General features: G+C 36.6%; 1 protein-coding gene across 2 annotated transcripts in view; it reads left to right on the top strand.

The window, feature by feature from the left end:
* LOC105810933 (putative RNA exonuclease NEF-sp) overlaps nucleotides 1-13,450 on the top strand; it is a 32,807-nt gene that overhangs the window by 2,217 nt on the left and 17,140 nt on the right. For both annotated transcript variants that reach the window (XM_012644991.1, XM_012644992.1), the window contains exons 3-10: nucleotides 1,394-1,506; nucleotides 2,667-2,793; nucleotides 3,876-3,972; nucleotides 7,372-7,515; nucleotides 9,967-10,055; nucleotides 11,381-11,496; nucleotides 12,602-12,740; nucleotides 12,897-12,991. In XM_012644991.1, coding sequence (XP_012500445.1) covers nucleotides 1,394-1,506; nucleotides 2,667-2,793; nucleotides 3,876-3,972; nucleotides 7,372-7,515; nucleotides 9,967-10,055; nucleotides 11,381-11,496; nucleotides 12,602-12,740; nucleotides 12,897-12,991 — 920 coding nt within the window. The remainder of the gene's footprint in view (nucleotides 1-1,393; nucleotides 1,507-2,666; nucleotides 2,794-3,875; nucleotides 3,973-7,371; nucleotides 7,516-9,966; nucleotides 10,056-11,380; nucleotides 11,497-12,601; nucleotides 12,741-12,896; nucleotides 12,992-13,450) is intronic.

Here is a 13,450-nt window from a genome sequence, read left to right as displayed (position 1 = left end):
GCCTCCAGAGTGCTAAGATTACATGTGTGAGCCATCGCACCTGGCCTGACCTTACTGCTTTTAAGGAATCCTGGGCCAGTTATTTTGTAGAATTTCCCTCAAGTTAGCTTTGTCCGTTTCTTTATTGAGTAAATTTAGGTTATACATCTTCAGCATGAATATCACAGAAGTGATACTCTAATCTTTTGCAGATTATACATGATTTTGATTTGTTCCATTTTTGGTGATATTAGCCTTGATTGATTAAGATGGTGTCTGCTAAACTTCTCTAAAGTTCTGTTTTTCTCTTCGTATTTTCATGAGAGGTGCATCCTCATTACACTTTTCAATTTATTTATTTACTTTTATTTGCTCAATGATACTTAATTTTGTTCAATGTGTTATAATCTATTATTTATTGTATTTCTCTAAATAGCCAAGATTTTGTGATTAAGCTAGCTTCTGCATCTTTTTGTATGACCCATCATTCTTTGAGCATTTCATTACTTTCTGGCATAAAAAGGTATTATTCCAGGTGCATATGTGCTTTCCCTGCCCCTGAAATTAGGGCTTGAGCTCTTAACTGCTATACTCTGCTGCCTCCCAGACTAAAATGAAAATGGTAATTATCTCGAGTTGTAGAGGTGACTTACTTTCATTTATCTATTGTGTATCTTTTATCTATTTTATGTTTCTCATCTGAGTCTTATAAAAAGCATTAACTACTTAAATAACAGATATAGGTGTAAATAAAGCCTTTTTAAGGAGGGTGGAGAGAGCTTCATTGAGCTCCCTGTTGCCCTGGAATAAATTCTGACTCCTTAGCTTAGACCACATTGATCTGTGATCTGGCTGCTGCTTCCTTCTCCTCACACCTCTGCTACTCTACAACATGTCTTGGCTCTAGCCAAACCAAACTACAGATTTGAAGACAATGTTCCCTCCAACCTGGTAGACTCCTTATTAAGGCACAGCTCCACTATTTTTTCATCTCAGTAGCTACCCCCAAACACTCTGACCCCATAGGCAGTTAGCCTATTTGCTCTCATACCTTTGTAATAGCACTTACCAACACTGGGTTAGAATTAGTAGAATTACCTATTCTTGCATTTTTTTCCCCCATTGTAGAATGGACTCCTTGAGAGCATGAATTGTGTTTTATTCCTCCTACTATTTCTAGCATGTAACCAAGTATCTATAATTCAGGTTCTGTATCAATGTTTGTTAAATATCCTATTAATAATGTCATACAGCAGGTAGTTGTTTTAGACCTTCATTTTCAATTAATTAGAACACTCCTTAATGTTTGGATATACCTATATGTTAAAATAATCAGAAACTAGAATAATAATTTGCCTCGCTTTGTTGCTATTCTAGACAATCATGTTTGCTATGTCCTGTTTTATCTTTACAGAAAGCCCGCTTATCTACCATTTTATTTGCTGATAACTGTGAAGTAACCCATGGCCAGCTATGTGAATTGCTGAAATATGCAGTTCTGGGCAAATCCAGTATTCCTAAACCCAGGTATGGGATGAACTTATATGGTGGGTATAAACCAGAGGTTCAAACTGGTGTCTAGAGGACCATGTCTGGCTTATTGACATTATTTTTGCCATGTAGCATGTCCTAAATTTTCTTTTTTTGTGATGGCTGCTAACAGTTAAATCTGGGAATTCCTGTAAAAAAAAAAATCCAGATTTTTGACTTCTTCAAAAAACCCAAAGATCTGGCAGTTGTCCCTTTATTCCTACATGGCAATAATTTGTCAAAGCTGAGTGGTGGCCTCTCTCTTTACATGGGGCATGTATATGCCAATGTCCTACTTGGCCTGCTTCCCTTATTTACAGTATCTGTCTGGCTACTATAGGTATTTTAGTTTGCTTCCCCCAGTACAGACCTAGTTAAAATAACATGATGATAGGTTAAGAATTCTAGTCAATCTTTTCTTTTTTCTTTTACAATTGAAGGGCAAAGAGAGAATTTTACTGTTCTGATATTGTCAATGCCATTATTAAGTGTCTTATGAAAATTGTTTTATGTATATGTACCAATAAAGAGATTTTCTTTTTTTTTTTAAGATGGGGTCTTACCATGTTGCCCAGGTTGGTCTCAAACTCCTGGGCTCAAGCAGTCCTCCCTCCTCATCCCCTAAGTAGCTGGGATTACAGGTGCGCACCACCGTACCCAACTTGAGATTTCAAGTGTACACATTTTTCTAGGGGAAGTTGTTATGAATTGGCTAGATAGTTCAAAAGCCATCTTCTGTATCAATAGATACTGCCATTATTCTGTTATTTTATCCAAAACTGAATTTTTTGAAGCCAGCCATTTGATTACCTGGCTTAGGAAGGGCTGCAGAGTAGGTTGGGATTTTGGAGATGAGTCTTTGTAAAGTGATCTTAGTTCTGATTTAAAACAAATTTTAATAGGACAATGGATTTAAATACATTTAAATACGTTGCATTTTGTTTTTATTTAACTTAAGTGGAACAAATATTTGTTTCAAGAGGTCTTTATTTGAATTCTGTGCAGTAATGGCTGTCTTCCAGTTCCAGACAATCAGTGAGTTATGATAAATTCTGTTAGTGGTCACTCACTGTTTTTTTTTCCACATTTGCTTTCTGTATGCCTATAAGTGACTTGAGGGCATCACTCTTAGTTGTGTTGGTTTGATTTTTCAACAGCTGGTGCCAGCTTTTTCACCAAAACCACGTGAACAACGTGGTGGTTTTTGTTCTGCAGGGAATGAGTCACCTACACTTCTACAGGTTCTATTTGGAGTTTGGATTTCTCCGAAAGGTATTCAGACATGTAAGTTATGAAAATTTTGTATTAGGGGTTGAGTTAGGTCCTCTCATCCTGAAACTAGTACATATGCCTGGGACCATGCTCCTTGGTAATGCTATTGAACAAGCAATAGGAGATGTAGAAAGCAAAAGATCTAAGATACAATTGGCTCATGTTGAAATGAGATTTGTCTCTGGTAATCTAGGCAAAACACTTATTCCCAGATTATAATATGTAGTTCCCAGGTTATTACTGTTCTATTTTATTTGGGCTATGGTGTTTTCAGAAATTATAAAATTTACATAAACTCTATGTTTTTATACCTCTCCAGAAAAAAAATCACAAGATTGGGCACCCTTAGTATATGGAGCTGAATAGCAGCTGTCATGTTTATAAAGAGACATGTGCCCTCCGTTTTCCCGTATCCTCCTTCATTACCTATTGGCTTGTTTCATACATTTATCCCTGAAAGTGTTTGAGTTGGTGAGCCCTAATTTAATCTCCCTGGGTCACCCTTTTCTTTTCGCTTTCATTTATTGAGCACTTCCTGTGTGCCAGGCCCTATATTAATCATGGATAGCATGCTATGTGCATCATCTCTTATAGTCCTGTAAGAGCTAGATATTTTTGTTTCCATTTTATACATAAGAAAATGAGTAACTTGCCCTAGTTACAGTTAGTAAATGGTGGAGCTGGAATTTAAGCCCAGGTAAGCCTGAGGCTGGAGAACTCAACCTTTTTGCCATGTAGCATCATCTGTCCTGACTGCATGGCATGCTGTCCAATGAAATAATAGATATGGAAGTGCTTTGAAAAATATAAGGGACTTTCCTTGTCTAAGTTGTACATTTTTGTAAAGTTTGTCCTTTTTACAATGTGTAATCCAAGAAGCAAAGAAAATTTCGAGGGGTGGGGAGTGGTAAATGTGGCTTCATTTACCTAGCTACTTTTCCATATTAAAGAAACAGTTCTAATTTTATAATGCAAATAACTGTTGTCTAGACCTTTCTTTTCATAGCACTAAGCTGACTATAAAAGTCCAGACTTTTCACAGTATTTTAATTGCTTTCAGGCATTTAATATAAAACCCATTAATATATTTTCAGAAGTTCCTCTTGCCTCCTCCATCATCTAATTTTCTAGCTGATATCATTGGGCTACAAAAGAAGCAAACAACTGGAGATCTGCCCAAGATGATGGAAGGTAGGGCCATGACCCTGATTAGATGATGTGTTCATTCTAAAAGATGTTACGGATATGGTTTAACTAGGTTTATCAGTCAAGTTTATAGTTTCAAGCAGCAAAACCCAATTGGAACTAACTTAAGCATAAAAACAATTTTTTTAAGGAAAAAATGGGCAGGTACCCAGGGAGGTTAGACAGCAGGAACCACAGTCCAGGGTTTATGCCTCAGAAACCATTTGGTTTGCAGCCCCATGATTTGTGTGTGTGTGTGTGTGGGGGGGAACCTATTTGGTTAAGTTAGATTGCTAAGGATACCTGGATATGACTGCCATCGAACTCTTATGAATTACTATGAATAATTTCTAAACTGTTACTGGGTCTTTGTACCCACTAGTGTACAGGTAGGAAGGAAGATCTTGCCTTTGACCAATGTCAGGGATGCCTGCTAATATTACTCACAGTGAGGAACTGGCAGGAGGTTTAGATGCTGGCCAGCTAAAAGGTAAATATCCATGATAGTAGTGTTTTTCAAACTGTAGGTTGTGTCCTATTAGCAAGTTGTGGCTAACCTTCTGGATCTTTTTTGGGGGTGGCGTTAGTGAGTGATGGGATATTGCATATAATAACATTAAATATTGTTTAGTGATAGCTTTTTTGTGTTCAGAAATAAATAACTGAATAATTGCACTAAGGGGACATAAAAAAGTGATGAGGAGTAACTATTAATTCCTTCCCATCTCCATCAGAACTGTGCTTCCTATTATCCTGTGTCCCAACAGTGTCTGACTTCTAATTTCCTACCTTTCCATTATTCCCCTCTCCTTCCAATAGATGCCCATATCTGATCTACAGTTATGTTTGATTTGACCTGCACTATATTTTAAACATCTCTAAGTAGATCACAGAGTGGGCATTATGAGATCCTAGGCTCAAGGCATCAAGTTTTAATATAAAAGGTATAATCAGGAAAAAGAAATATGACATGCTGGAGAATTATAGCTTGTTGGGGATGCTGAGGGGAATAGGAGAAGGTAGTGGTGAGAGACAAGGCTGGAGAGGCAGATTAAGGCCATGTCCTGTAGGCTTTGAATGCCATGCCTAAAGACTTTGGATTTTATTTTGTAGGCCTTGAGGAGCCATAGGGGTTATGGCTACTTCTCCATCCTCTTAAGTATTTCCCTTCATCTTCCCATGCTAAATATCAAAGTCCTCAATACATAGTCCATAGCACTCTGATCTTCCTTCACTTCAGTCCTTCCTTTGGAATATTCATCTGTTTTTCCCAAGCTTATCTATCAGTCTTCTGTGTATGACTCCTATATCTTTATCTCTAGGTATGATGTTCCAGATTGCAGTCCTATATTTTCAACTGCCTGCTGGACATTGTTTCTTGGATATTCTACTGTCTTGTCAGCCATAACATCTAATAGCAGTTTTCTCATCTCCAAATAATGGGCTCTTCGAATTCCTTCTGTCAGTATCATTTTTCTCTAAAGCACAAGTCTTGAATTTTAGAATTACTTTTGTTTTAGCTTCCCATCCCTAATCTCTCTGTATGGCTCATTCCTTTGGCTCCTATAATTCTCTATTCAGATGTAAACTTTATCGGAGCTATCTTTCCTGATTTCCCTGTATAAAATATATGACAATCACCCTTTTCCTGCCCTAGTATTCCCTGTCCTCCTTCTCCTCCTTTACTTTTCTTCATAGCCCACATCCCCACCTGATATATTACATGTTTATTGTCCACTTCCCAACTAGAATTTAAGTTCCATGGGGAATTTTGTTAGTTTTGTTCATTGGGGAATTCCTAGTGGCTAGAGCAATGCCAGGCATATAATAAGCAGTGATAAATAAATATTTTGTTGACTGAATTGAATTATTCTGTTACCATGCCCTGCTAGTTTTTCTTGTGTACGTTTCTTTCATGTATCCCTTTTTCTCCAACCCTTCTATAATCGTAATCCAGATGCTAGTCATTATTTTGTCAGAATGACTACAAAGCCTTTTGTAGTTTCTGTCTGTACTCCATTTTTCACAAATCTTTGAGGTTGATCTTTCTTAAAATACTGTTTTGGTTATGTCACTTGCATTCTCAGGAACTTTTTGTTGCTCTAAATTATGTATTGAATGATAGACTAAACTTCAAACTCTTGAGCTGACATATGTAGTGGTCTATAATTTATTTGTGTCTTTCTCTCTCAACCTTGTTTCCTATGTTCCTTTCTTACATAGATCCTTCTTTTCTTCCTTACTGGTCTACTCACTGCTGAATCAAGTTTGCTTTCTACATTTCTGTCTTACCTGGAATGCCCTGTTCTATTTATGATACTTTGGCTATTTTGGTTGCAAAGGCAAGATACTCATTTGGGCCACCTTAAGCAAGGAGCGTATTGCTTGAAAAAGAATGCATGTGGACTAGAAAGCCGTCAGGAACCTAAGTACCCCTAATAGCTGTTCTCTGTCCCTTTCATAGCATCAACTTCTCTGTGTATATTTTCTGTTCTCTTCTGTTTAGTTCTCAATGTTTTCTAGATAAAATTCTTGAAGCAGGCAGTCTGATCAGCTTAGCTAATTCCATTGTCCCTTTTGAGAGCATGCCTTGACAAGGAACATCAAGTCATTGGTCAGTCTACAAATGGGTCCCTCTCGAGCTAGGCCCACACCCTGAATCTAATTAGTGGTGCCCCCTATTTAAAGAACACGCTAGTGCAGCTTGAGTAGGTGGCTGAGAGTGGGGTGTATTTATCTAGAATGGACTGTTGGGAGTGGCAGGCACTATAAAGAACAGATCCGATATACTATCTGAATTCTGCCTTTTCTTTAAGATTCAGCTAATCTTTCCTCTTTTGAACTATCTCTAAGCACTCTGGCCTGAAGTATATTCTTCTTTCTTTCCCTTTTTTTTTTTTTTTTTTTTGAGACAGAGTCTTGTTCTTTTGCCCTGGGTGGGATGCAGCAGTGTCATTGTAGCTCACTGCAACCTCAAACTCTGGGCTCAGCAATCCTTTTGACTCAGCGTCCCCAGTAGCTGGGACTATATGCACACACCAGGATGCCCTGCTAATTTTTCTATTTCAGTAGAGAAGGGGTCTCGCTCTTGCTCAGGCTGGTCTCAAAATCCTGAACTCAAGCAATCCTCCTGCCTTGGCCTCCCAGAGTGTGAGGATTACAGATGTGAGCCACCGCACCTGGCCCCTCCTTTCCCTTTAAGAGCCTTTATTGTTTTAATCCATTTGGAACTTATTTTCTATTTGTGTTTTTATAACTATGAGATTGCAAGTCCCTTAAAAATTGGGGCTGGGTCTTAGAAATCTTTTGATCTTCACCATGCTTAGCCTACACGATGTTAGGAGACATGTCTTACAAGGTTCTTAAGCACACATTTTAATATGTGTTCAATTGTTCTTGTTTCAGGGTCTTTGCCTTCTGCCAGTTCAAAAGCCAACAGCAACTTGCAGAATGACCCCATCATTCAAAAGTATGGCTGTAAGAAAGTGGGCTTGACCAGATGTATTCTGACAAAGGAGGAAATGAAAACATTTCACTTTCCATTACAAGGTTGGCTTAGACTTAATCTGATATTGCTAACAGTGTAGGAATATCTAATAACAGTTTGTTAAAATACTACTATGAAAGTTTATTTTTCTGTCTGCTTTCTGAATGCCTTAGTTTTACTTATTTCATCTTCTATTATATTAATGAAGAAATATATTAAGTACAGTGTGCCCCAAAGTGTGTGATGGAATACCATGATTGGTAAAGTGATGATTTTAGGTAGTACATGAACATGACATTAAATAGCATTGAAATATTTAGTGAGAAAGTTATTCCCTTTCTTTTTCATTTGGTTTTCTTTCATTCCTTCTTAGTTTATTAAAAAGAGTCAATATGTCTTTAACATTTTATTGCTTCTACAATACTTATAATCCTCTTCCCATGATACCCCCGCATTCTTTAACAAATAGAGCAGGTCTGAGCTCAGAACCTTGGTCAGTTATATAGCAGGAATTTAATAAAAATACTTTGATTTCATTTTATTTTCTTCGTTACCTCCTAATTACAGCAGTAATAATTATATTTCCTTTTTAAAAACTGCAATGTAATTAACATACCCATTTAAAATATATAACTCAGTATTTTTTAGTATGCATACAGAGTTTTATAGCCATCACCGCAATTTCAGAACACTTTTGTCTCCCCAAAACAAATCCCATACTATTGTTTCCTTCCAATTGCCCAAGCCTTAGACAACCATTAATATACTTTCTGTCTATAGATTTACCTATTTTGGATATTTCATATAAATGGAATTGTGCAATCTGTGGTCTTTTGTGATGGCATCTTTCACTTAGCATAATGTTTTCAAGGTTCATCTATGTCATCTGTAGCATAATGTTTTCAAGGTTCTTCTATGTTATCTATTTATTTTTATTGCTTAATGATATTACATGTGTGGATATAGTGTATCCATCAGGTGATAATTACTTGGCTTGTTTCCACTTTTTGGTTATTATGAATAATGCTATGAGCATTCAAGTGTAAATTTTTTGTGTGGACATATGTTTTCATTTCTCTTGGGTATATCTACCTCGGAGCATAATTGCTGGGTCATATGGTAACTCAACGTTTAACCCTTTGAGGAACTGTCAGACTGTTTGCCAAAGCAGCTATACCATTTTATGTTCCCACCGGCAATATGTGAATTTTCCAATTTCTGTATAGTCTTGCCAACATTTGTTATTATCCATCTTTGAATATAGCCATCTTAATGAGTGTGAAGCGGTATCTCATTGTGATTTTGATTTGCATTTTTCTTTTAGCCGATGATTTTGAGCAACTTTTCATGTGCCTGTTAGCCATTTATATTTTTGGAGAAATGTCCGTTCACATCCTTTGTCCATTTTTTAATTGGGCTGTCTTTTTGAGCTGTGGGGTTCTTTATATTCTAAGTTTCCTTTTAATATAAATTGAAAATGCCATCTGTAAAATGGAGTTAAAAGTTAGTTCTTATATCATAGGATTGCCATAAAGATTAAGTGAATTAATGTACAAGAGGTACTTAGCATGGTATCTGGCACATAAGAACTTAAAAAACATTAGTTATTTTTTATCTTTGCCACTAATAATATAGATAAGGTGGGCAGCAAGTAAAGTATCTTTCAGATTTGGGGATGCCTTTCTTTTCTGCATTAGACCATATTTTGATTATTTTTAATAGAAATTAGTTGGAAATTTCAGGATACTGAGAAACAAACTGGTCAAAGGTTTGCATACCTCCTTTTGTTTCTTGTCAAACAAGATCTAGATGTTACATTTACTTCTTCAGCCTTAGAACTCTTCTACAGTTCAGATGCTTTTGGTTCTATGAGCAGAATATACCTGGTTATTGACTTAGGGCACACAATGGAGGAAGTATGTTAAGCCTGTAGTTGAGCCTTTCGGTAGGGCATATTCAGGCAGTGATTCCAGAAAATGCAGGCAAGTCGCTGAACAGAGATTTCAAAGAAATCTTAAGGTTGGAGTTGGGTGGAGGAACTCAATGTTACTTAAATGTTCTCCTTACTGTGAAATCCTTTTAGATCTCCACTGTCTTGGAATCTTATTCCTATTTTCTCTTTATTTAGTAATAAAAGATGCTACATACAGTTATTTGCATACTTGATTCATCCTGTCTTAGTGCCAACGTGAAAAAGGACTAGTGACTTAGGGTTTAGCCACAATTTAGTTATCTCTTTTCTCACAGGAGGAAAAATTACTTGGTAACTGCCAGGAAGTCCAGGCCCGAGGACCTACTTAACAGCAGCCTACATTATTCTCTCAGAATATAAAAATAAGTGGGTGGAGAAAAACTTAAAGACAGAGATTGCCTCTTAGTCTTTGTATTTCAAGTATCTGACATAGAGAAGGTGCCCAGCAAATATGGTATTTCAGTTTTATCTGGATGAATCTAAGAGTGATATTTATCATCTGTAGTTCTAAAGGCAAATATTTTATTCCTTTTCTTTCTAGGTTTTCCCGACTGTGAAAACTTTGTACCTACCAAATGTAGTGTTTCTATAACAGACGACAGTCCTCTCTTTGGACTTGACTGTGAAATGGTAAGTATATTTTTGATTTTTCAGTTGGAAAAAGGTCTAGTGGAAGATTATTTCTTGAGTCTAATGTGCCAGTAAACCAATGCATTCAGTTTTAGTATTCAGTTTAAATAGCCGAAAGTAGGTCCTTTTACTGACATTTTGGAAAACTTGGATCTGTGTTCTATCTAGGATGAAGAATAAAGAAAACATGTTTCCTAACTAGTTACTATGTTTAACCAAGTGTTTGTACATTACTGGAGTTTACTCCTTCTTTTGAACAAATGTTTTGTTGTCGTTACCGTGAAGGCTTTGCCTCGCTTACTATTGGTTTTGCTTAGTTTTACATACTGAAGATCAGAAGTAGGATTTCCCTGCCTAAGTACCCCTTGGCTTTACTTTGTCTAATTTTAGTAAGTTTCCTTTCAAAGATGAGTGCATCCTCCCTCAATACTAAAGAAGTAGTTTCTGAATTCTTAATGGAGTGGCTAAAAGCTAAAGTTTTAGGCCGGACGTGGTGGCTCACGCCTGTAATCCTAGCACTCTGGGAGGCTGAGGCGGGTGGATCGTTTGAGCTCAGGAGTTCGAGACCAGCCTGAGCAAGAGCGAGACCCCGTCTCTACCAAAAATTAATTGGACAGCTAAAAATATATAGAAAAAATTAGCTGGACATGGTGGCGCATACCTGTAGTCCCAGCTACTCGGGAGGCTGAGGCAGGAGAATTGCTTGAGCCCAGGAGTTTGAGGTTGCTGTGAACTAGGCTGACGCCACGGCACTCTAGCCCGGGCAATAAAGTGAGGCTCTGTCTCAAAAAAAAAAAAAAAAGCTAAAGTTTTAGAATCTGACATATGAGGATATCTTTGCCTTGCCTTGTTAGTAGCTCTTGGACAAATCCTCTAACTTTCTCAACCTTACCTTCTACCTAAGGCTACCTCAGAAGATTATTATGAGCTGCTATATATAAAATGCTTAGTATAGCACCAGATCATAATAGAATGGGCTTAATAAAAATTACCTATTAGTGGTACTACTTAGCGTAATGCTGGATGTAGTATACCCTTCATAAATGGTAGACATGATTGTGATTAAATTATTCGCATTCATCTTCCTTGAGCACATCCTTTCCAGAGAAATTACACTGTGTTGATTCTCTTAAGTGTAACATTCAGCAACCTAGGTGCCTAGCTTTAATTTCACTCATATTACATCCCTCTAGTAGCAAAAGTCTGTGCCATTGCTACAAGGACCCTAGTAGATTAGGATAGGTGGCAGTTGACATAGTGTCAATAAAGAGAGGAAGCAATAGCTTCTACAGTTCAACAGTCTGACTACATCCTGTTCTCTTCAGTGTCTCACATCCAAAGGGAGAGAACTAACACGTATCTCACTGGTTGCCGAAGGAGGGTGCTGTGTTATGGATGAACTGGTCAAACCTGACAACAAGATTCTGGACTACCTCACCAGGTATTTTTCACCTCATCTGCAGCTCTTCCAAGAGCTATCAGACAAGAATGGAATAAGACTTAACAGGAATGGCCCAGAGCTTCTGTTTAGTTAGGTTTTATCTACTTAAATATTATCAGAGAAAAGGCTGGGGCCTTTGTGTATTTGAACACTGAAATGGCACAATGCCAGTGTATAATGCTCTTGCCCTTCTTGTTCTCTAACCTTCTTGTGATCTTAAGTTGGCAGAATACTATTTTCCTTGCCCTAGAATCTCCCAGTTGTAATCATTATCTAGTAACTGCCAAACAGCTGGAGCTTTGCTTTCTGATAAGACCTCATCTGAAAATCTGCAAGTCATCATTTGCCTTGACCCCAAAAATAAAAAACTAAAACCTGATTTTTCCCATAACGGAAATTTGAAGCTCAAAATGTTAGTCTGTTTTTCCAAAGATTAGCACATAATTTCAGAATGTACACATAGTGACTAGGCAAAGAAGAAGCCAGTGAAACATTACTGCTTCCACCCATTAAAGTTGTATCTGTTGAGTCATGCTTATTTAGGCACAGAGAGGCTATGATAATGATAAAGACTACCCTGTTAGCAGACTTGATAATTAGATAATATTCTTAGGGGACAGTCATGTGTGGCAAAGACGTATGTATGTATAAGCGTGTTTGTCACAGTATTGCAAAAATGGAATATAAATGTCTCAAAGTAGAGGATTAGTTAAAATATACTATATCCCTATAATGGAACACTCCATGACAATTTAAAAGGATGTCCTAAAATAGATTTATTGATGTGAAAACTTATTCATGATATATTTCAAATGACTGGCTCATGTCAGAAAGTAGCATGTGCATTATGATTGCATTTTCATAAAAAAATATAAATATAAATGTATAGGTATCAAAAATATGGAAGGATATTTACTAAAATGTAAAAAGTGATCATCTCTGCATAGTAGGATTATGGCTAATTTTAATTTCCTCTTATCTGTATTTTCAACCTTTTTGACACTAAGCAATATTAAGTATAATTTTTAAAATATTCTTTTGGAAATGATTTTCCAGGGAAGAAAACTTGTTAATAGCCTGTCCATTTCTCTTTTTTTGTTGAAAGTTTTTCAGGAATCACGAAGAAGACTCTTAACCCAGTCACAACCAAACTCAAAGATGTACAGAAGCGGTTAAAAGCATTGCTTCCTCCAGATGCTGTGTTAGTGGGCCACTCCTTAGACTTGTATCTCAGAGCATTGAAAGTGAGTATCTGATTTAGGACTTTATTTGTAGTTTTTCTACTATAAATGCCTATTCCATTTATCTCAAATCTAAACATTGGGCTCTTCAACCTTCCAGCCCACTTATTTTTTCCTTTAGCATAATATGCTACTCATTTTATTCTCTTTCTTCCTCAGATGATACATCCATATGTTATTGATACATCATTGCTTTATGTCAGAGAGCAGGGGAGAAGATTTAAGCTAAAGTTCTTAGCCAAAGCTATTTTGGGGTAGGTTTGTTTACATATTATAATATTGTCCTGACAAATCACATATAGGTTAGCATTATAGTATCTGATGCATATTGTAAAATTCAGGGTCTTTGCTCTCCCTCTTAGTTTATAAACATTATTCTTTTCATTTCTTATGAAATGAAGAAATTGTGGCAATAGAGAAAGAGGTTTAACATTCACAGCTGAGGCTTATGGATAGAACTGGACAGGAAAGGGCAGAAAAGTTAACCAAAATTTCGAAACATAACATACCTATATTGAATGTATTTTATTTTATTGTATAGAAACACACGTGTACAAAGATGTTCATTTTAGCATGGTTTAAAATAGCAAAAAAAAAAAAAAAAAAAAACTGAAAATGTTCTAGAGGACTGGTTGAATAAATTATAGTTATCTGTATTATTGAATTTTTTTGCTCAAAATGTGGTGGATCTGTATGTGCTAATATGGAAACCT

The sequence above is a fragment of the Propithecus coquereli genome, unplaced genomic scaffold (genome assembly GCF_000956105.1).
Source record: "Propithecus coquereli isolate 6110/MARCELLA unplaced genomic scaffold, Pcoq_1.0 Scaffold223, whole genome shotgun sequence".
NCBI classification, from domain to species: Eukaryota; Metazoa; Chordata; class Mammalia; order Primates; family Indriidae; genus Propithecus; species Propithecus coquereli.
The sequence above is the reverse complement of the archived record's forward strand: the minus strand, read 5'-3'. Positions and strand labels throughout refer to the sequence as shown.